Source organism: Cervus elaphus, chromosome 11 (genome assembly GCF_910594005.1).
Source record: "Cervus elaphus chromosome 11, mCerEla1.1, whole genome shotgun sequence".
NCBI classification, from domain to species: domain Eukaryota; kingdom Metazoa; phylum Chordata; class Mammalia; order Artiodactyla; family Cervidae; genus Cervus; species Cervus elaphus.
The window spans coordinates 91,748,824-91,769,364 of NC_057825.1; the positions used below are offsets into that span (position 1 = coordinate 91,748,824).

Genomic DNA, 20,541 nt, shown 5'->3' on the forward strand with positions numbered 1-20,541 from the left:
ATGTTGCTCTATCATATGTGATGTAGCTTTTGGGAAATTCCATGGTATCCTTACGAGATAATGAGAGTGAATAAAGCAAATGGTATGTTAATATTATTTTGAATATCACTTTGACCCAGGCATCTTCTGGGAGTATCTTAAGGATGTCTGGGAGCCTGTGAACCACACTTTGATGTAAGATGGAAAGAAACAATCATAATTGTTAGGAGCATTTGCTAAAAAATCTAGTGTTTAGGTCTAGAGTGTACTGTGGCATTTAAGCTATTTGAATGTGAACAGATTACTTAATATTTTTTAAGTTTTATGATCATGTTTCCTCATCTATAAGATGACTATAATAATATCTATACTTCAAGGTTGTGATGAGGATTAAATAAAATATTGTATGTTAAGTGCCTGCATCTTCTTGTTGTTTAGTCGCTCAGTTGTGTCTGATTCTTTGCGACCCCATGGACTGTAGCCCACCAGGTTCGTCTGTCCATGGTGTTTTCCCGGTAAGATTGCTGGAGTGGGTAGCCATTTTCTTCTCCAAGCTTGGATCTTAATAAATGGTATTTGCTGCTCTTGTTACATTATCATACTAATGCTTGTAGAAACTTCTAGATGGCAACATTTAGGTTCTTTAAAAATATTGTATAAGCTAAGCAGTTAATTATCAGCATTCCCAACATTTTTATATTTGAAACTTTGCAGTCCTACAGGACAATTTTGCTTCTCCTGATTTGCCTTTGCTGACATGTTTGACAGAACGTCAAGAGTTTGGGCCTGATTCCTTATTTCATCAAAGTGAACTAGATTTTGCACCTCTGAGGTAGGATGATTTTTTTTTTTGTAGTTGCATATAACCTTTTTACTCTTTCTTTTCTTGTTCTAAGTTGTTACTAAATTAATGACTTCTAGTGAGACTTTAGGGGTGATGTTCTCAGTACACACTCTGAAGGTAACAAGGCCTTAAGACAATGTACATGTTAATTTGGCAGGATACCATGTGTAAAGATGAGGCAGGGGAGTGTAGTTTATTTAAAAATAATTTCTAATGTATTCTAGCACATTAGGCATATTTTAGTTTAGAAAGCACCCTCGATTTTCTTCTTTACATATCTGCAGATTTGCTGTCCATCAGTCCACTCCCATTCTGTAAAAAGTATTCATTTCATGGTCACTAGCTTGTTTGGCATTTTCATTTTTGTCAGCCAGTATTGAGTGAACCTGGTTATCTCTCTTTCTTGTGTAGAAGGTGCAAATAGGAAGTAATAAAGTAGCATGATTTTTCTAATAGATGTATCTAAAGTTATTCCAAATGAATCTTTTAGTCATCATGAGAGACAAGTCTCGAATTCTTCAAATGGTATTTGGAATTATCCAAGAATAAAAGACAACATAAATGAAAAACTATAAATGTTTACAGAGTTAAAAACCTCTGCCCTTATGCTGTGTTTTACTTTAAAATTACTTTTATGAAAAGTATTCTGTACACAGTAGTCAGCCAATGATGAGGTTATGTTTTGTTTGAAGAGTAGATCACTTAAGTGGTTTTTAAGAACATAATAACTAGTAAAAGAATTAATGCATGTTAAATGAGTATTAAATTATGATAGGTAATAAACTGCATATTTTTAAATGGTAAAGTTTGAAATTTTCATTTAAAGAATCATCTTTGGGGCATAGTATTGTTTTGAGAGAAGCCTGAGAAAATATCAGGTCATAGGATGGTAGTTCACCTGTCTACAAAAAATTTGCTGTATTCAATCATCAGCCACTCTAAAGGAATTTGAAATTAGAACTTTTTTCAACGTACCTTTCAAATAACCTCAATTTTAGTAACATCAGTTTTGCATTTTTTTCATTTTAGTATTTAAAAAAGATAAATGTTTTTAATGTGTTATTTATTTACTTTTAACTGTATATTTTCAGGGGAATTCCTGGTAAGTCTGAAGACACTGAATGGTTTTCTCGACCGTCGGAAGTTAGTGAAGCTTTATTCCAGGCAGCATCAGGAGTAGCTTCAGACTTAGTTAACAGTTGCTTTAGTGTATCTCAGCACCCACTTACAGGTAGCACAACTGTTAAGTCTCAGCACTCTTTATTAACTCCTGAACAAGGGACTAAAGAAGAGACTGTTTCATCTAATACACTTGATGATCTGAAAACCTGCAAAGACTCTGGTAATTATGATGCTGTTTATTCATATATGTCATGGGAGACACAAGAAGTTATGCAGGAGCCAGAAACCAATTTAGCTGATAAAGATCAAGTTTCTTTTTCAACTGCATCTGATATAAGTGATGAATACATAAATCCTAAAGGAAGTGACAGTTTTGATGCTTCTTATTTATATGCACAGTATGGGAACCAAGGAACTTTACAACAATCAGAAAAATATTTAGCCAGTAAGGACCATGATTCTTATTCAGATTCATCTGACACAATTGATAGAAATAAAATTCCTAAGGGAAGTGACAATTTCTCTTTTTCAAATATGCCGCTGAGCAAGCAGGGAGCTTCACACCATCCAGAAATATGTCTAATCAGTAAGGATCATGTTTCTTTTCCACATGAAGTTGCTCCTCATTTTAATAATAAAACGCCACATTCTTTCTGGCATTGTTTGTTGGGATCAGGAGGAAGCGAGGTTCCCTCGATGTCTGATAGTCATTATTTTGAGTGTGTGTGTTTAAGGGCTCCTGTTGAGAATGAGGTGAAACAAAAGGTGGATTCTTTGGAGAGTTATAAAAGAAATGAAGAAGATCTGGGGAAAGGATTATCTCAATGTTTTGAATTAAAGGAGAATAGAAATACTTTAGTGTTTTCAGGGGTGCATCCCAGATCTTCAGAAATACAATATATTGAGGATGTTGTAGTTCCTGATAATTCTGTAGAAGTTTCAGAAGCACATATACTCTCCCGGGGGCTTGATACCTCTACGATGGAGATTTCTGGTGGTCCTCTTCAGACTATTAAATCCAACTCGAATGAGACATCAGAACAGCTGTATTTTCAAGAAGAAAGAAACCAAGAGGCAACTTCTGTTTTTGATGGGAAAAATGTTGATGCTACGGAAAATGTAGCTTTTCAGGCAGTTATTGCCTCTATTGAACCTTCCAAGAAAGAGAGTACAGTAAATGAAATCCAAACTGACATCAACAAATCTTTAACAAATGACAGCCAAGAAAGTGAACCAAAAAGTCCAGATCCTTCCCTGTTAAATTATGATGAAAACCTTTTCTTTGATAAACTTAGTCATCCACGCTATCAGTCTACTCCTGGGGTGTTTGAATCAGGAGCTTCAAAACCATTGTATAAAAAGGATGATGGTGATAGCTCCCTGTACTGGCATCACAATTTAAAATCAATCCCCAGTGCTCCTCAGGAAATAGTCATTAAGCCACTTTCTCTTAGTCCAGAGCTTAAGTCGTCATCATCTTTAAGTGAAAAATCTCTCAGACAGGCTGTTGGTCTTAGCAAAACACGGTCAACTTTATTTCAGTATGGTATAGACAATGAACAGTTTCTTCCCATTGGGAAGATAAAGTCTGTTTCTGCTCTTGACCTTGCAGAGAAGTTAGGATCTTCAAACATTATTTACCCAATGAAAGTATGGACTTCAGATTCTTTGGTTTCACAAGATTTAAAGCAGCACACCTTTGAAGAAGCTGCAGATTCCTCAAACTGTATTTTGGGTAAGAATGTAAACTCTAGTTACATCACTGAAGGTCCATCTGCAGCTGTAGGAAGCAGCTTTTCAGCAAACTTGGTGGCATGTGATGCAAAGTCACAGGGTGCTTTACCAGTGATCAGTAACGCACCATTAATTGCAGTTGGCCAAAAGACATTGCTGAAAGCTGATACAGGCCAAGGTGAAATTCCTCGGCCTTTGGGAGCCAAGTCCGGGTTTACTATACATACAATTATGCAAAATGACTCCTATTTTGTAGAGGGCCTGCAGGGGAAGGCTGAATCTGACATCTGTACTCTGGATGATGATACTGAATGCTGTAGCGTAGATGAAAATGCTGTTGTATGCAGTAAAAGACAAGAGGTGAGACAATAAAATGAGTATTGGGGAGAGACATGGTCTTTTTCATTATTGTTTTAGAAAATGGTATTGTTTGTTTTTATTTTTACTTTTTACTGTTTCCCAGATATGTGACCAAGATGACTTGACTGGTGAGTGCGTTGAGGTAGCAGGTTTAGAAAATTTGCTTGATGATCTAGAGATTTGTGACAGCTCCCTGCACTGGCAATCTACTGTACAGCTACCATCTAAGGAAGACAGCAGTTTTGGAGATTCTGTAAGTCTTTCTGTTTGACATTTCTTATATGGTGGGGAAAGAAATTTTAGTTGAAAAACGGGGATGAGAATAAAGGGCTACTTATATCCTCCAATACCAAATTGCGATGTGTAATCTAGTTTTCATCTGATATCCAGGAGTATACTGCATTAATTTATTAGAGGTTGGCATAAAAGAAATGTTTGTGTTTTGTAGACCATGAGATTCAGTAAGTTCTATGGTGTTTTGGGAAAATAGGCCAGTCTTTGGAGCATCCAGGCCTTTCATCTTGAAATGTCTTAATCTTTCAAATTGTGCCAGCAAGAACCTCTGGGGTGGTGTTAAGAGTAAACACATTCATGGAGGTACTCAACTGTGCTTTTTCCACCCACTGGCCTTCAGTGTAACCGCCCTTGGAATGGGCCCTGAAATATTCGGGTATTTCTGTTTAGAAGCCCCTGAAAGATTTTAATTTCAGAGATATCTTAAAGTCAAAATTTTGTTTTATACAAGGCTTGATTTGCTTGGATCCTTGGATCTTTTGGCTTTAATGGTTCTCTGGTCCCATTGCCCGTCTGGTTTTGTCTGATACTGTCAGCCCCACTCTGAGTCCTGTTTCCTGATAATGTATCCTTACATTCTATTGGTCATTAAATATAGTTAGGTCATACATATGGTGCACTTAATGTTACTTTTGTTTTCCTATTTTCCCATGTGTAAGATAAATATGTCATTGGAAAGCTGCTAGTTAGAGTTGCAATTATATTTTGACCTGTAGGTTCGGGTAGTTAAAAAGAAAAAATGAACAAAAATATTTTGATGATGAGCTTTTCCTTTTATTTCAGTTTATTGAATTTATTTACAGATAGTAGAATTTATTTATAGGTAGTTTTATTTTCTTCAACATTCTAGACATTGCTTACTTCTAATTTTCAATTTAATAACAATGGGGATGAAAATGATAGCTAACATTTTGTGCTCAAATAACTGTGCTAAGAGGTTTACTTTATATATGATACCTCAGTTCATTTAGTCCTTTGGTCAGTCCTATCAGGTAGGATTATAGAGATACCAAGGGAACATTTCCCTTGATACCAAAGATGGGCCAATATCAAAGATGGGCTCAATAAAGGACAGAAATGGTATGGACCTAACAGAAGCAGAAGATATTAAGAAGAGGTGGCAAGAATACACAGAAGAACTGTACAAAAAGATCTTTATGACTCAGATAATCACGATGGTGTGATCACTCACACTCACCTAGAGCCAGACATCCTGGAATGTGAAGTCAGGTGGGCCATAGGAAGCATCAGTATGAACAAAATGGAGGTGATGGAATTCCAGTTGAGCTATTTCATATCTTAAAGATGATGCTGTGAAAGTGCTGCACTCAATATGTCAGCAAATTTGGAAAACTCAGCAGAAGCCACAGGACTGGAAAAGGTCAGTTTTCATTCCAATCCCAAAGAAAGGCAATGCCAAAGAATGCTCAAACTACCGCACAGTTACACTTACCTCACATGCTAGTAAAGTAATGCTCAAAATTCTCCAAGCCAGGCTGCAACAATACGTGAACTGTGAACTTCCAGATGTTCAAGCTGGTTTTAGAAAAGGCAGAGAAACCAGAGATCAAATTGCTAACATCCGCTGGATCATCGAAAAAGCAAGAGAGTTCCAGAAAAACATCTATTTCTGCTTTATTGACTATGCCAAAGCCTTTGACTGTGTGGATCACACCAAACTGTAGAAAATTCTTCAAGAGATGGAAATACCAGACCACCTGACCTGCCTCCTGAGAAATCTGTATGCAGGTCAAGAAGCAACAGTTAGAACTGGACATGGAACAACAGACTGGTTCCAAATAGGAAAAGGAGTACGTCAAGGCTGTATATTGTCACCCTGCTTATTTAACTTATATGCAGAGTACATCATGAGAAACGCTGGGCTGGAGGAAGCACAAGCTGGAATTAAGATTGCCAGGAGAAATAACAGTAACCTCAGATATGCAGATGACACCACCCTTATGGCAGAAAGCAAAGAAGAACTAAAGAGCCTCTTGATGAAAGTGAAAGAGGAGAGGGAAAAGTTGGCTTAAAACTCAACATTCAGAAAACTAAGATCATGGCATCTGGTCCCATCACTTCATGGCAAGTAGATGGGGAAACAGTAGCTGACTTTATTTTTCTGGGCTCCAAAATCACTGCAGATGGTGACTGCAGCCATGAAATTAAAAGATGCTTACTCCTTGGAAGGAAAGTTATGACTAACCTAGACAGCATGTCAAAAAGCAGAGACATTACTTTGCCAACAAAGGTCCATCTAGTCAAGGCTATGGTTTTTCCAGTGGTCATGTATGGATGTGAGAGTTGGACTATAAAGAAAGCTGAGCGCCGAGGAATTGATGCTTTTGAACTGTGGTGTTGGAGAAGACTCTTGGGATTTCCTTTTATTGCAAGGAGATCCAGTCAGTCCATCATAAAGGAGAGCAGTCCTGGGTGTTCATTGGAAGGACTGATGTTGAAGCTGAAACTCCAGTACTTTGGCCACCTGATGCGACAGAGCTGACTCATTTGAAAAGACCCTGATGCTGGGAAAGATTGAGGGCAGGAGGAAAAGAGGATAACAGAGGATGAGGTGGTTGGATGGCATCACCGACTCAATGGACGTGGGTTTGGGTGGACTCCAGGAGTTGGTGATGGACAGGGCGGCCTGGCGGTTCATGGGGTCGCAAAGAGCCTGACATGACTGAGCGACTGAACTGAACTGATTATCATCCCCATTTTACAATTGATATTTAGAGGGTTAAGGAACTTGCTGATAATCATTTAGCAAGTAGGGGAACTAGTATTTGAAACTAACCTTGTATGTATACTAAATGAATATACCATAAACTGCCTCCCTGTTTAACTGTTCTTCAGTGACACCAAAGCCAAGATTTTGCATTATTTTGGCAAGAATGAAGGTCAAAGTTAGTTTTAATAAGAATGAGAAGCAAAATATCAATTTTAAACTTAGAGTTTCTTTTTGTTCTTTTTCTTTCAGTTTTATTGAGATATAATAAGTTTAAGGGGTACAGTGTAATGACTTGACTTACATACGTCATGAAATGATTACCACAGTAGTTTTAGTGAACACCCATCATTTCATAAAGATATAAAATTAAAGAAATAGAAAAAGTTTTCTTCTTATTATTAGAAATCTTAGGATTTACTCTTTTAAAACAGCACTGTTAATTATATTTAAACTTGAGTTTCTAATTTTTTTTGTTAGAACTACTTTTGTAATTTATGTCAACTTTTCATATAGATAAAGTCTATTTGAAGACGTAAGATATGTATTTATTTAGTTAATAGTGATGTGCTGAGATTAAATCTGACACAATACCAAATTTTATTTGCCCTTAACTGTAACTTGAAGTATATATTTTTTAGTCCAGGGAGGATGCTCTTTTCTATGTTGACTTTCATTCTTAGGTCTCTACTATGGTCTGGGACTTATATAATGCTAAATATTAGAGAAGCAATGAGCCAAACATGGTAATCATCTTTCTACATGGCTCAACTTGCTTTCAGGAGGTTTGCCTACTTTTTAGTTTCTTCCTTATTCTCATCTGTGTCTCAGAAGAGTCGTTTATACTTGTTTATCTCACTTTGATACCTATCCATCATTCTCTGAATGACTATTTGGGTATCCACTTACATATGATGTAGGTTGGGGCTATGAAGAGAGTGTGGAGAATTGTAGTGAGATTGTAGTGACTTGTTCACTACATCCATGTTCAGTTACTTTGTTAGCCTTGTACCTTGGTCAAGTGATTTTGGAGGATCATTCTCCTTCCTTGTCTACATAAAGAAATAAGCAGTAATAATCAACCTCAAACACTGTTATATTGAATGGGGCAAGGTATGTGTTATGTATATAGTGGCTGGCTGGTAGTTCCCTTTATTTTAGTGAAATTAGATCAGGCTATTACCAGGAGTTTCCTGCTCTAATTTGTTGTTTTGTTCTTTCTCTTGCCTTGTTCCTGGAAGCATATTGCATTCTTTCGCCTCTATAATAAAATACTGTTTTAGTATCCCTTATTTCAGCCATATAACTCTTAACTATTACTTGAGGTTGACTCCTTAGATCTCTTTCCTTTTTGTCTTGTTGGTTCCCTATCCATCCCATGGACTTCCCTGGTAGCTCAGAAGGTAAAGAATCTGCCTACAGTGCAGGAAACTGGGTTCGATTGCTGGGTGGGGAAAATCCCCTGGAGAAGGAAATGGCAACCCACTCCATTATTCTTACCTGGAGAATCCCATGGACCGAGGAGCCTAGTGTGCCCCAGTTCATGGGGTCGCAAAGAGTCTGATACAACTGAATGACTAACATTTACCCATTTCAAAGAATTTGTTTCCACTCAAGATTTAAATGCTTTTCTCTGTGTGAATGGTTATCACATCCATTTTTAGACCCTAATATTTCTCCTACGTAGACCCATATACTATCTTGTATGACATTTTGTTGTGAATATTCCCATCATCTCAAATTTACCTTGCCCAAATCAGAATAACTTATCTTTTTTCTAAAGTCAGAGTGACTTACAGATTTTCTGTTCTTCTAGAGGTGTTAACATTTCTTGGTTTCTTTATTGTCATTGATTCTATCTTCATTGTTGATTATAAACTAGGAAATAAACCAATCTTGATTTTTTTCCCCTCCTAACTCCCCTAATTTTTAGTGGTAAATATCTGTTGATCTCTTAAATATGTCCCATTTTTTTCATTCTACATTTTTTTTTATTACCTACTCTAATATCCATATATTTTAAAGCTTTGAAATTTGAAGTCAAAATTGGAATAGAAATCGTTTTCCCTGTGTTTAGAAGCTTTAGGGGGAAACTGCTATTAAACACAGTGTGCACACACTTGTATTCATCTGTCACATATGTGATATATACAGTTGACCTTGAATAAGGTGGGAATTAGGGGCACTGACCCTTTGCGAAGTGAAAATCCATAGTTGGCCTCCTGTATCCCCGATTCCACCAAATCCAGGATTCTTCCACATCCACAGATTCATCCAATCTTGGATCATGTGTAGTACTGTAGTATTTACTGTTGAAAAAAAAAATCCATGTATAAGTGAATCAGTGCAGTTCAAACCTGTGCTGTTCAAGGGTCAACTGTACATTAGTGAGCTGTGTGTCTCCTTCAGCAGTAGGAGAGTTGTAAACTAAGAACTTTGTGTTATGTTTAGAGCAGGGTTTCTCCACGTTATTGGTTTGGGGTTGGCTAATTCTTTGTTGTGTGGGGCTGTTCTGTGCATTTTAGGATGTTTAGTAACATCCCTGGCCTCTTGCTGAATGTCAGTAGCATTACCTCCACTAAAGTTAGGACAGAAAAATGTCTCCAGGCATTGCCACATGTTCCTTAGTGGGGGAGGTGAGGGAGTACAAAATCTTCCCCAGTTGAGAACCATGGGTCTAGAGAAACGATATAGGCAGTAAAAGTAGAATTATTTATTTTCACATTCTGCAAGCTTCATAAGAATGTTTGTTATTACACAATGAAAAAACCTTTCATAAAGAGGATAGAAAAATTCATAAAGAGGATAGAAAAATTTCAGACTCCATCCTGGGAGGGCAGCACTGAAATAATATTTTAGGAAAATAAACCTAAAAGTGATATGTTGTTTTTATATGAGAGTATATATATACTCATATATTAATATATGGCAGTATATTTGGTGAAGAGGAGTATATATTTACGTACCAATATCACTAATAATAGTTTCTAATTTCTTTTTTAGCAAGGACTTGCTGGAATGCCATGAAACTTCAGGAACTTCTTTTTCAGCATTTAACTTTTATTTCATCAATTTATATTTCCTACTTTGTTTGTTTCAAGAAATTTGAGGACTTATGTTTTTTGGTAACTGATCACAGATCCAGTTCTTTGGTGCTTTTATTTTTCTTCTAAACATTTGTGGATTTCTTGAAAATATTTCTGTTCTCATTTCTTTCCTTACCCTAGCATATCTTTCCTACTTAAGGGGAAAAAAAATCCTTGAGCTTGTCAAGAATATTATAATATTCAAATCCTGCAGTGTTCATACAATTATTGTTAGGATCAAACTTCTGAGTAATAGAACACTATTATGTCTCTTATCTGTAATATTCAGTACAGGTTGACTTGAAAACCCTCAATAATTTGTAGAGCCTTCTTGGAATTAACCAAATAAGATATGACAATATATATGAATTCAGGAGAATTAAGAGTATGATCTTAAGGAACTGGTATAACTGTTTAGCATTCATTTTCATAAAAATGAGGTTTATTTTTTAGTAGATGAAGTCTGAAATTAATCTTCCTGTTTTTTCATAGGTATGTCCTTCTAATACGGACATTAATGAATCTTTTTCATCTCTGTTGCCTCGGTTTGTTTCTCATGAGCCAACTAGAGATTTGGAGTATCACTCTTCAAATCTCAGAATGTTGAGGGTATCTCCTGACACTGTGTCAAGGACTCTCAAACCTTTAACAGGTATGTAGAGAAGAATATATTGTGTCTTTATAACTAGCTTGCTATGCCTAATTTTTAACTTTTGAACTGCAATGATGTTAACTTGGATTAGGTATATTTATAAATCCTCAGAACCATTTAATTTTTCATTGAGTTCTTCATGACAGTGTTTAGAACTGAATTACATGGAGGAGTCTGATATTAAAGTCAGTTTGTTTCTATATTCCTTTTTGTGACTTGAAGGAAAAAGGGAATTGAATGAACACAGGAACAGATACAAGTTTATAGAGAGGAGACTGAGAAATTAATTTTGAGGTAGAAAGCAAGATTGTCTGAAGAGGGAGGTAGAGAGTTGTGGAGGTGGGTGAGGGGATTTGAGGAGAATGGCTTGGTGAAGGCTTAGAATTTATGTTAAAGTGAGTAGGGGATGGAACTGACCAAGGTTAAAAAAATGGATTGGCAGGTAGTTCTAAGAGCTGAGGTTGATGACTATCCTGGACATTTTCATGTAAGTGAAATCATACAATATGAGATCTTTTGTGGCTGACTTCTTTTTACTGGGTACATTTTCAAGATTTATCTATGTTATAGCATATATCAGAACCATTTTTATTGCCAAATAATAGTTCATAGTGTAGATATATCACATTTTGTTTGCCTGTTCATCAGTTGATGGACATTTGGGTTGTTTCCACTTTATGATCGTTAAGAATAATGCTGATGCTATATGAACATTCATATACAGGGCTTTGTGTATTTATTTTTATTTCTCTTTGGTGTGTATCTATGAGTGGGAATTTCTGGTTCATGGTAACCATGTTTAAAATTTTGAATATCTGCTAAACAGTTTTCCAGAGAATGAGCACCATATCACCTTCCCAACAGCATTATGAGAGTTGTGATTTCTTTACATCCTCAGTGACACTTGCATTTCTGCCTTTTTTGTTATAGCCCTCCTGGTAGGTGTGAAGTAGTATCTGTGGTTTTGGTTTATGTTTCCCTAATGGCTAATGATATTGAGCATCTTTTGTTGTGTTCATTGGACAATTATATATCTTCTTTGGAGAAATGTCTGTTAAAATCCTTACTCACATTTTAATTGGGTTATTAACTTTTTGTTACTGCATTTTAAGAGTTCTTTGTATCTTCTGGATACAGGTCCCTTATTAGATATGTCATTTGTAAAAATTCTCCCACTCTTGTTGGGTATCTGTTCACTTACTTGATGGTATTGACTTTACAGAATTTTTAATTTTGATAAAGTCTTATTTTATCTGTTTTTCTTCTTTTTTAAAGTTACTTTTAAATAGTGGTAAAATACTGATAATGTTTCATCTTAGCTATTTTTACATATATAGTTCATTGGCGTTAGGTACATTGACATTGTCATGTAAACAATGTCATGCATTCACAGAGCTCTTTCATCTTGTAAAATTGAAACTCTGTATCTAAATATTAAATGGTAACTCCCCCCGTTCCCTCCTACTTCCGCATCAACCATGGTTCTACTTTTCACCTCTGCTGTGAATTTGACTACTCTAGGTACCTCATATAAGTGTTTGTCTTTCTGTGACTGATTCATTTGACTTAGAATAATGTTTATTAAGTTTTATTCATGGTGTAGCAGGTGTCAGATTTCTTTGAATTTGTAGATTTTTTTGAGAATATTGCCATATTAATAATAGTGCATTATTTTGATCTGCGAACATGGAATTTCTTTTTGTTTATTTAGGTCATTTCTTTCAACAGTATTTTGTAGTTTTCAGCATACAACTCTTGTATGTGCTTGTTAAATTAATTCAAGTATTTAAATCTTTCTGATGTTACCATACATGGAAATGTTTTCTTAATTTCATTTTTGGAATAGTCACTGCTAGTGTATAGAAATAAAGTTTAATTTTGTATGTTCATCTTGTAGCTGGCAACCTTACTGACCTACCTCTTTGTTATTCCTAATAATTTTTTGTGTGGTTTTCTTATTTTTTGTATACAAGCCAATGTCATCTGCAAATAGAGATGTCTTCTTCCTTTCTAGAATGTATTCTTTTTTGTATATTTCCCCAGTTTCCTTGACAAGAACCTTCAGTACAATGTTGCCTATAAGTGGCAAGAGCAGTCTTCCTTGTCTTGTTCAGGTCTTTGTGGGAACGTCTTTTATCATGTTAGCTGAGGGGTTTTTGTAGATGCCCTTTATCAGGTTGAGGAAATTCTTTTTTATTTGTAGTTTCTAGAGTGCATTTATCACGTAAAGGATGTTAGATTTTGTCAGATGCTTTTTCTGTATTTTTAAAATGATGGTTGTATGATTTTTGTTCTTTATTCTATTATGACGTATTATTAATTTTCAGATGTTGAGTCAACCTTGCTTTCTTGGTTATAAATGCTACTCGGTTATGGTGTGTCCTGTGTGTGCTGTTGGACTGATTTTACCAGTGACTTTTGGGGGGGTTTGTGATTCATAATAGATACTGATGTGTAAATTTCTTGCCTTTTTTTGGGTTAGGTTTTGGTACAGAAGTAACACTAGTGTCATAAGTTGAGTTAGAAATAATTTGAGTTTTCTTTCTCTTTCTCTTTCTCTTTTTGTGAGTCTAGCTAAATTTTGTCCCTATTGTTGATCTTTTCAAAGAAATTTTGATTGCTCCTCTTTCTAATCTCTATTTTTTCTACTTCTTAAATCTCTGCTTGCATTTTAGTTTCCTTTTGTTTCCTTTCTTTAATTTGCTTCAGTTTTAGTTTGTGCTTTTTATTGTTTCTTATGATGAAAAGTTAGGTTATTGATTGGAAATTTTTCGTTTTAATATAGGTATTTATGTTGATAGATTTCTAAAGACTAACTGCATGCCTTAACTTTTGGTCTGTTGTGTTTTTGTTTTAATTCATCTAAACTGTTTCCTAATATAATTGTAGGAGTTCTTTTAAACTTTATTGAGGCGTGTTTTGCCTTCTACCATGTGGTTTATCCTGTAGAATGTATGGTTTGCACTTGAGAAGAATGTGCATTCTGTTGTTGTTAGGTGGTGTGTTCTATGCATGTGTCTTAGTTCCAGTGGGTTGATAGTGTTCAAGTCTTCTGCATCCTTGTTGATCTTCTGCTAATTTTCTCCATTTTTGAAAGTAGGGTATTGAAATCTCCAACTATTATTGTTTATTTCTCCCTTTCCTGTCAGAACTGCTTCATATATTTTGATATTTAGTGAACTTATGTTTCTAATTGTTATACAGTCCTGATGAATTGGGCTTTTTGTTATATGTTGTCCCTCTTTAATTCTAGAAACATTTTGTTTTAAAGTCTATTTTGTCTTATATCAGTGTTGACATCCCACTTCTTATGGTTGCTGCTTGAATGTCATATCTTTACTCATCCCTTTTACTTTTAGCCTAGTTATATTTTTGAAGCTCAGGTTTATATCTTATAAGTAACTTAGATCTGTATCTTTATTTCTTAATTCTGGAATGATAGTCTTTGCCTTTTAATGTGATTGTTTAATTCCTTCACATTTAATGTAATTATTGATAAGGTTGGGTTTATATTTGCTGATTTACTTTTTGTTTTCCATCTGTCTCATGTCTTTTTTTTTCTTTTTTTTTTAACTGGCTTTCATTGCATTGTGGATATTTTCTAGTATTTTAATTTCTTTAATAGTTTTCTAGCTAATTGTTAAAGTTATATTATTAGTGGTTGTTCTAGGACTTACAAAATTTATTTTAACTTACCAGAATATGTCCCAAATTTATACTAAGTGAATTCTAGTGTGATAAAGAGGTGTTTCTGCTATATAGATGTGTTCACTCTGTATTTGCTGCTATTTTAATATATAATAGACCTATATGTTACAAACCAAGGAGTACATTATTACATTGTCATAATTATTTATATAATTTTATGGCTTTTAAAGAAACTAGAGAAGTAGAGAGAGCAAACATTTGTTTATGAGGGCTTATTGCATTTGTATTTGAATTTACCATGTTTTATTCTTTATTTGTTCCCGTGGAGTTGTTATCATCCAGCGTCATTTCCTTACTGTACTCTAACTTTGTTCTCATTTACCTCCTTTTGTTATTGTCAAATATGTCATGTTTCTGTGTGTTATAGCTCCAATAATACAATTAGATATGTTGCTTTATGTAAACTTTATTTTAAAATTTGCTGGAAGAAAGGAAAATATGCAAGTATCCTGTTTTTTTGTAATTACGTAATATAATTATCTTTACTAGCACTACTTGTTTTGTTATGTAAGTTCAAATTACTGTTTGGTGTCACTTGCTTTCAACCTAAAGAACTTCCTTTTGTATTTCTTGTAAGATGGGCCTGCTACCAACAATTTCTCTCAGTTTTTATATATCTGGAAATATGTTTATATTTTTAGAAGAGTTTTGCTGGGTTTTGAATTCTTAGTTCTTTCAGCACTTTATTTTTTTTTTTTTTTTGGGGGGGGGGGCAGTGAGGATCTGGCTTTCTCTTTAGTTCTTATCAAACTGTGGGGTTCTCCGTTACAGAGAAGGCACTTGGATGGGAGGGTCACCCGAGTCAGACCAACTTTGTCCTCCCCCCCTCTTTCAGCACTTTAAATATGTCTTTCCACTGTATTCTTCCTTTATTTATTGTTTCTGATGAGAAATCAGCTGTTACTCTTATTAATGTTCCATTGTATGTGACTTGGTTTTTCTTACTGTTTTCAGAATATCCTGTTTGTCTTTCAGCATTTTGATTATGATGTGTCTGTTTATCTTACATTGAGTTCACTTGGATTGTCAAATACATAGGATGTTTTTCATCAAATTTGGGAAGTTTTCAAACATTATTTCCTTTGAGTATTTTTCTGCTCTTTTCTGCCTCAGATAATCCCCCATTATACATGTGTCAGTGTACTTAATCTTGTTTAATAGCTCTTTGAGCCTTTGTTCATGATCATTTATTCTTTTTTGGGGGCTAACCTTCATCTTGTATAGTCTCTGTCATCATCATGTTCACTGATTCTTCTGTCTGTCCCTGTTTACCGTTGAGCCTCTGGGAAATTTTTCATTTCAGTTGTACTTTTCAGCCCCAGAACTTCCATTTGGTTCATTTATAAGTTCTATAACCTTACTTTTATTTGATGAGACATTGCCATTACCTTCTTTTAGTTTTTTAAGCATGATTTTCTTTTCTTCTTTGAGCATATTTATAATAACTGCTTTGAAGTCTTTGCTGGCTAAATCCAACATGTGGGTCTCCTTAAAGGCAGTTTGTATTGCTTGCTTATTTTTTTCCTATGAATAGTTCACTTTTTCTTTGTATGTCTCTTTATATATTTATAAACTGGACATTTTAGATAATATATTGTTGCAGCCCTGCATACTAATTGCTTCTCTGGTGCTGAGAATATTTGTTATTATTTTGCTTGTCTGATTATTAAAATTTTTCTTAAAAATTTATTTATTTTTGGCTATGCTAGGTTTTTGTGGGCGCACGTGGGCTTGTCTCTAGTTGTGGCGTGTAGGCTTCTCATTGCCGTGACTTCCATAGCTGCAGAGCGCTGCCTCTGGGACATGTAGGCTCAGTAGCTGTAATTCAAGGGCTCAGTAGTTGTGGAGGCTGGGCTCAGTTGCCACGTGACATGTGGAATCTTCCCAGACTAGGGATTCAACCCTGTGTCCCCTGCTTTGGCAGGCAGATTCTTAACAACTGGACCACCAGGGAAGTCCTGTCTAGTAATTTAAATAAATCTAAATGTTTCTCCTGCGGTATGGACCTTCTGAATTCACTGGAAACCAGAGGCTTTGTTGTGTGTAGAGCCTCCCTTACTGGGATCTCCATCCATTCTCCCCTCCTCTGCCTATGGTTTTAACTCATTTCTCTTTCACCGTCTCCTCTTTTCATCTTCTTGTTCAGTTCAGTTGCTCAGTTGTGTCTGTCTCTTGGTAACCCCATGCTCTGCAGCATGCCAGGCTTCCCTTTCATTCACCGAATCCTGGAGCTTGCTCAAACTCATGTCCATCCAGTTGCTGATGCCATCCAACCGTCTCATCCTCTGTCATCCCCTTCTCCTCCTGCCTTCAGTTTTTCCCAGCATCAGGGTCTTTTCCAATGAGTCACTACTTCCCATCAGGTGGCCAAAGTATTGGAGCCTCAGCTTCGACATCAGTCCTTCGTGAATATTCAGGACTGATTTCCTTTAGGATGGACTGGTTTGATCTCCTTGCAGTCCAAGGGACTCTCAAGAGTCTTCTCCAATGCCACAGTTCAAAAGCATCAATTCTTTGGCCCTCAGACTTTTTTATGGTCCAACTCTCACATCCATACATGACTACTGCAAAAACCATAGCGTTGACTAGACAGACTTCTGTTGGCAACGGAATATCTCTGCTTTTTAATATGCTGTCTAGGTTTGTCATAGCTTTTCTTCCAAGGAGCAAGCGTCTTTTAATTTCATGGCTGCAGTCACCATCTGCAGTGATTTCGGAGCCCCCAAAAATAAAGTCTTTGACTGTTGCCATTGTTTTCCCAACTATTTGCCATGAAGTGATGGGACTGGATGCCATGATCTTGGTGTTTTGAACGTTGAGTTTTAAGTCAGCTTTTTTACTCGCCTCTTTCATCAAGAGGCTCTTTAGTTCTTCGCTTTCTGCCAAAGGGTGGTGTCATGTGCATATCTGAGGTTATTGATATTTCTCCCGGCAATGTTGATTCTAGCTTGTGCTTCATCCAGTCTGGCATTTCGCATGATGTACTTTGCATATAAGTTAAATAAACAGCGTGACAATATACATACTTGATGTACTCCTTTCCCAATTTGGGACCAGTCTGTTGTTCCATGTCTGGTTCTAACTGTTGCTTCTTGACCTGCATACAGATTTCTCAGGAGGCAAGTAAGGTGGTCTGGTATTCCCATCTCTTTAAGAATTTTCCACAGTTTGTTGTGAGCCACACAGTCAAAGGCTTTGGTGTAGTCAATAAAGCAGAGGTAGATGTTTTTCTGGAACTCTCTTGCTTTTTTGATGATCTGACGGATGTTGGCAATTTGATCTCTGGTTCCTCTGCATTTCTAAATCCAGCTTGAACATCTGGAAGTTCTCAGTTCACGTACTGTTGAAACCTGGCTTGGAGAAATTGGGGCATTAATTTGCTAGTATGTGAGATGAGTGCAATTGTGTGGTAGTGTGAGCTACCACACAGATCTTTCACCTCCTTGGTTACATTTATTCCTTAGGTATTTTATTCTTTTTGATGCAATTGTAAATGTGATTGTTTTCTTAATTTTGTTTTCTGATCATTCATATTTATTGCATAGAAATGTAACTTTTTTTGTATAGTGATTTTGTATCTCACAACTTTACTGAATTCATTTGTTGTTGTTGTTGGAGTCTTTAGGGTTTTCTGTATATAGCATCATGTTATTTGCAATAGAGACAGCTTTACTTCTTCTCTGATTTGGATACCTTTTATTTCTTTTTATTGCCTAATTACTCCACTAGGACTTCCAAAACTATGATGAGTAAAACTGATGAGAATGGGCACCCTTGTCTTCTTTCTGATGTTAGAGGAAAAGCATTTAGCCTTTCACCCTTGAGTATGATGTTAGCAGTTCTCTTGTTGTATATAACCTTTATGTTGAGGTGCATTCCTTGTATATCCCTTTTGTTGAGAATTATCATAAGTGGGTAGTAAATCTTGTCAAATGCTTTTTCTGTGTATATTGAGATCATATAATTTATCCTTCATTTTGTTAACAAGGTGTATTTCATTGATTGATTTGTTAATGTTCCCTGGAATAATTTCCACTTGATCATAGCACCCCTTTCATGTATTGTTGAATTTGGTTTGCTAATATTTTGTGGAGGATTTTTGGTCTAAATTTATCAAGTCTTAAATTTAGATCTAAATTTTTCAGGCCTGTAATTTTCTTTTCATGTAATGTCCTTGTTTGGTTTTGGTATTAGGGTAATGATGGCTTAGTGAAATGAGTTTGGAAGTGTTCTCTCTTCTACTTTTTACAAAAATTTGGTAAATGTTGGTTTTAATTCTCTGAATGTTTCATAGAATTCAGTTCTATGAATTCTGGACCTGGACTTTTGTTTGTTGGGATACTTTTGAGTATTGATTCAATCTCCTTCCTGGTCAGTTCAGATTTCCTGTTTTGTGATTGAGACTTGGTAGATTGTACTGGTATGTTTCTAGAAATTTATCCATTTCTTCTGGGTTGTCAAATTTGTTAGTCCATAATTGTTCATAGCAGTCTCTTATCATTATTATTTCTGTGCTATTATTTGTAACATCTTTTTCATTTCTTAGTTTATTTGTGTCCCATTTTTTCTCTTTGGAATCTAGCTGAAGGACTGTCAATTTATCTTTTTAAAGAACAAGTTCTTAGTTTCATTGATCTTTTATATTGTCTTTTTAGTCTCTATTTTATTTATTTCCAGTCTGATCTTTGTTATTTCCTTCCTTTCTAACTTGGAGCTTTAGTTTTCTCTTTCTAGTCTTTGAGTTGTAAAGTTCAGATGTTTATTTGCTGTTTTTCTTGTTTCTGGATGTAGTTATTTATTGCTATAACCTTCTCTCTGAACTTTTTGCTGTATCCTCTAAGTTTTAGTATGGCATATTTCCATTTTCATTTGTCTGCAGGTATGTATTTTTTAATTCCATTTTGATTTTTTGTTTGACCCGTTGGTTGTTCATTTTGTCAATCTGTGTTGATTTATTAATTTTCTAGCTGTTTTTTTCTCACAAAAATTTCTGTAACTCATATTCCTTCTCAAGTTACTGTGTACCTTATATTGTTCCTTTTTAGTTTTCTTGAAGAGTTATTGCTTGATACTGAAGTTACCTTGCAGTCATTAGTCATTAACTCAACCTGTTTAATCACATATTCAGCTACTTTTTTTTTGTTTTAAAACTCATTAATGGTTTTAGAATGGCAGTTTGTTTTGAACTTTCAAGTTCAGAATTTAGAGTTAGAATTAAAAGGTTAAAGGGCCTGTTTTTGTCAATTAATGTACAATTATTCAAAATGTAACCTGACGATCAATAGTATTGTGCATTATTAGGGAGCTTGTTAGAAATGCAGGATTTCAGCTTTCATCCCAGACCTACTTACTCAGTCAGAATCTACAAGTTAAGAAGATCTTCTCAATGAAAAGTACTGTTGCTTCATCTCTTTGAAACTTACTGTCCCTCTGTGTAAGGTACAGATCATGTTTGCTGTATATATTAATCATCTCATCACCATCTGACATTCCAAGCTTTAATGACTTATTGTCTGCTTTCTTCTGGTAGAATGTAAACTCTGTGAGGCAGAGTTGGAATGCAGGCTTGGTTTGTTTGCTGCTCTATTTCCTATATCTAGAACAGTGGCTAGAACAGAGTAAACATTCATCTTTTTGAATCACCAAATGAATGTCAGATCTTGTTATTTTTATTGTAGTTATTTATTTTTCACTGCTACTCAGATCTACTTTCATTTAGAATTACTCTCTTAGGTAATACCATATCAGAATTTGCCTGCAATGCAGGCGACCCCAGTTTGATTCTTGGGTCAGAAGATCCCCTGGAGAAGGGATAGGCAACCCATTCCAGCAATGTTGGGCTTCCCTGGTGACTTAGATGGGAAAGAATCCACTTGCTGTGCAGGAGACCTGGGCTTGATCCCTGGGTTGGGAAGATTTCCTGGAGGAGAGCATGACAACCCACTCCAGTATTCTGGCCTGGAGAATCCCCTTACAGAGGAGCCTGGTGGGCTACAGTCCATGGGGTCACAAAGAGTCAGACGTGACTGATTGA

General features: G+C 35.7%; 1 protein-coding gene across 9 annotated transcripts in view; it reads left to right on the forward strand.

Annotated features, from left to right (window-relative positions):
- ALMS1 (ALMS1 centrosome and basal body associated protein) overlaps window positions 1–20,541 on the forward strand; it is a 208,613-nt gene that overhangs the window by 50,977 nt on the left and 137,095 nt on the right. For 2 of the 9 annotated variants that reach the window (XM_043918385.1, XM_043918387.1), the window contains 5 exons: window positions 694–811; window positions 1,915–2,165; window positions 3,936–4,039; window positions 4,143–4,292; window positions 10,640–10,799. In XM_043918385.1, the coding sequence (XP_043774320.1) occupies window positions 694–811; window positions 1,915–2,165; window positions 3,936–4,039; window positions 4,143–4,292; window positions 10,640–10,799 (783 nt within the window). The other 7 variants (XR_006343632.1, XM_043918389.1, XM_043918383.1 and 4 more) reach the window with 5 other exon arrangements.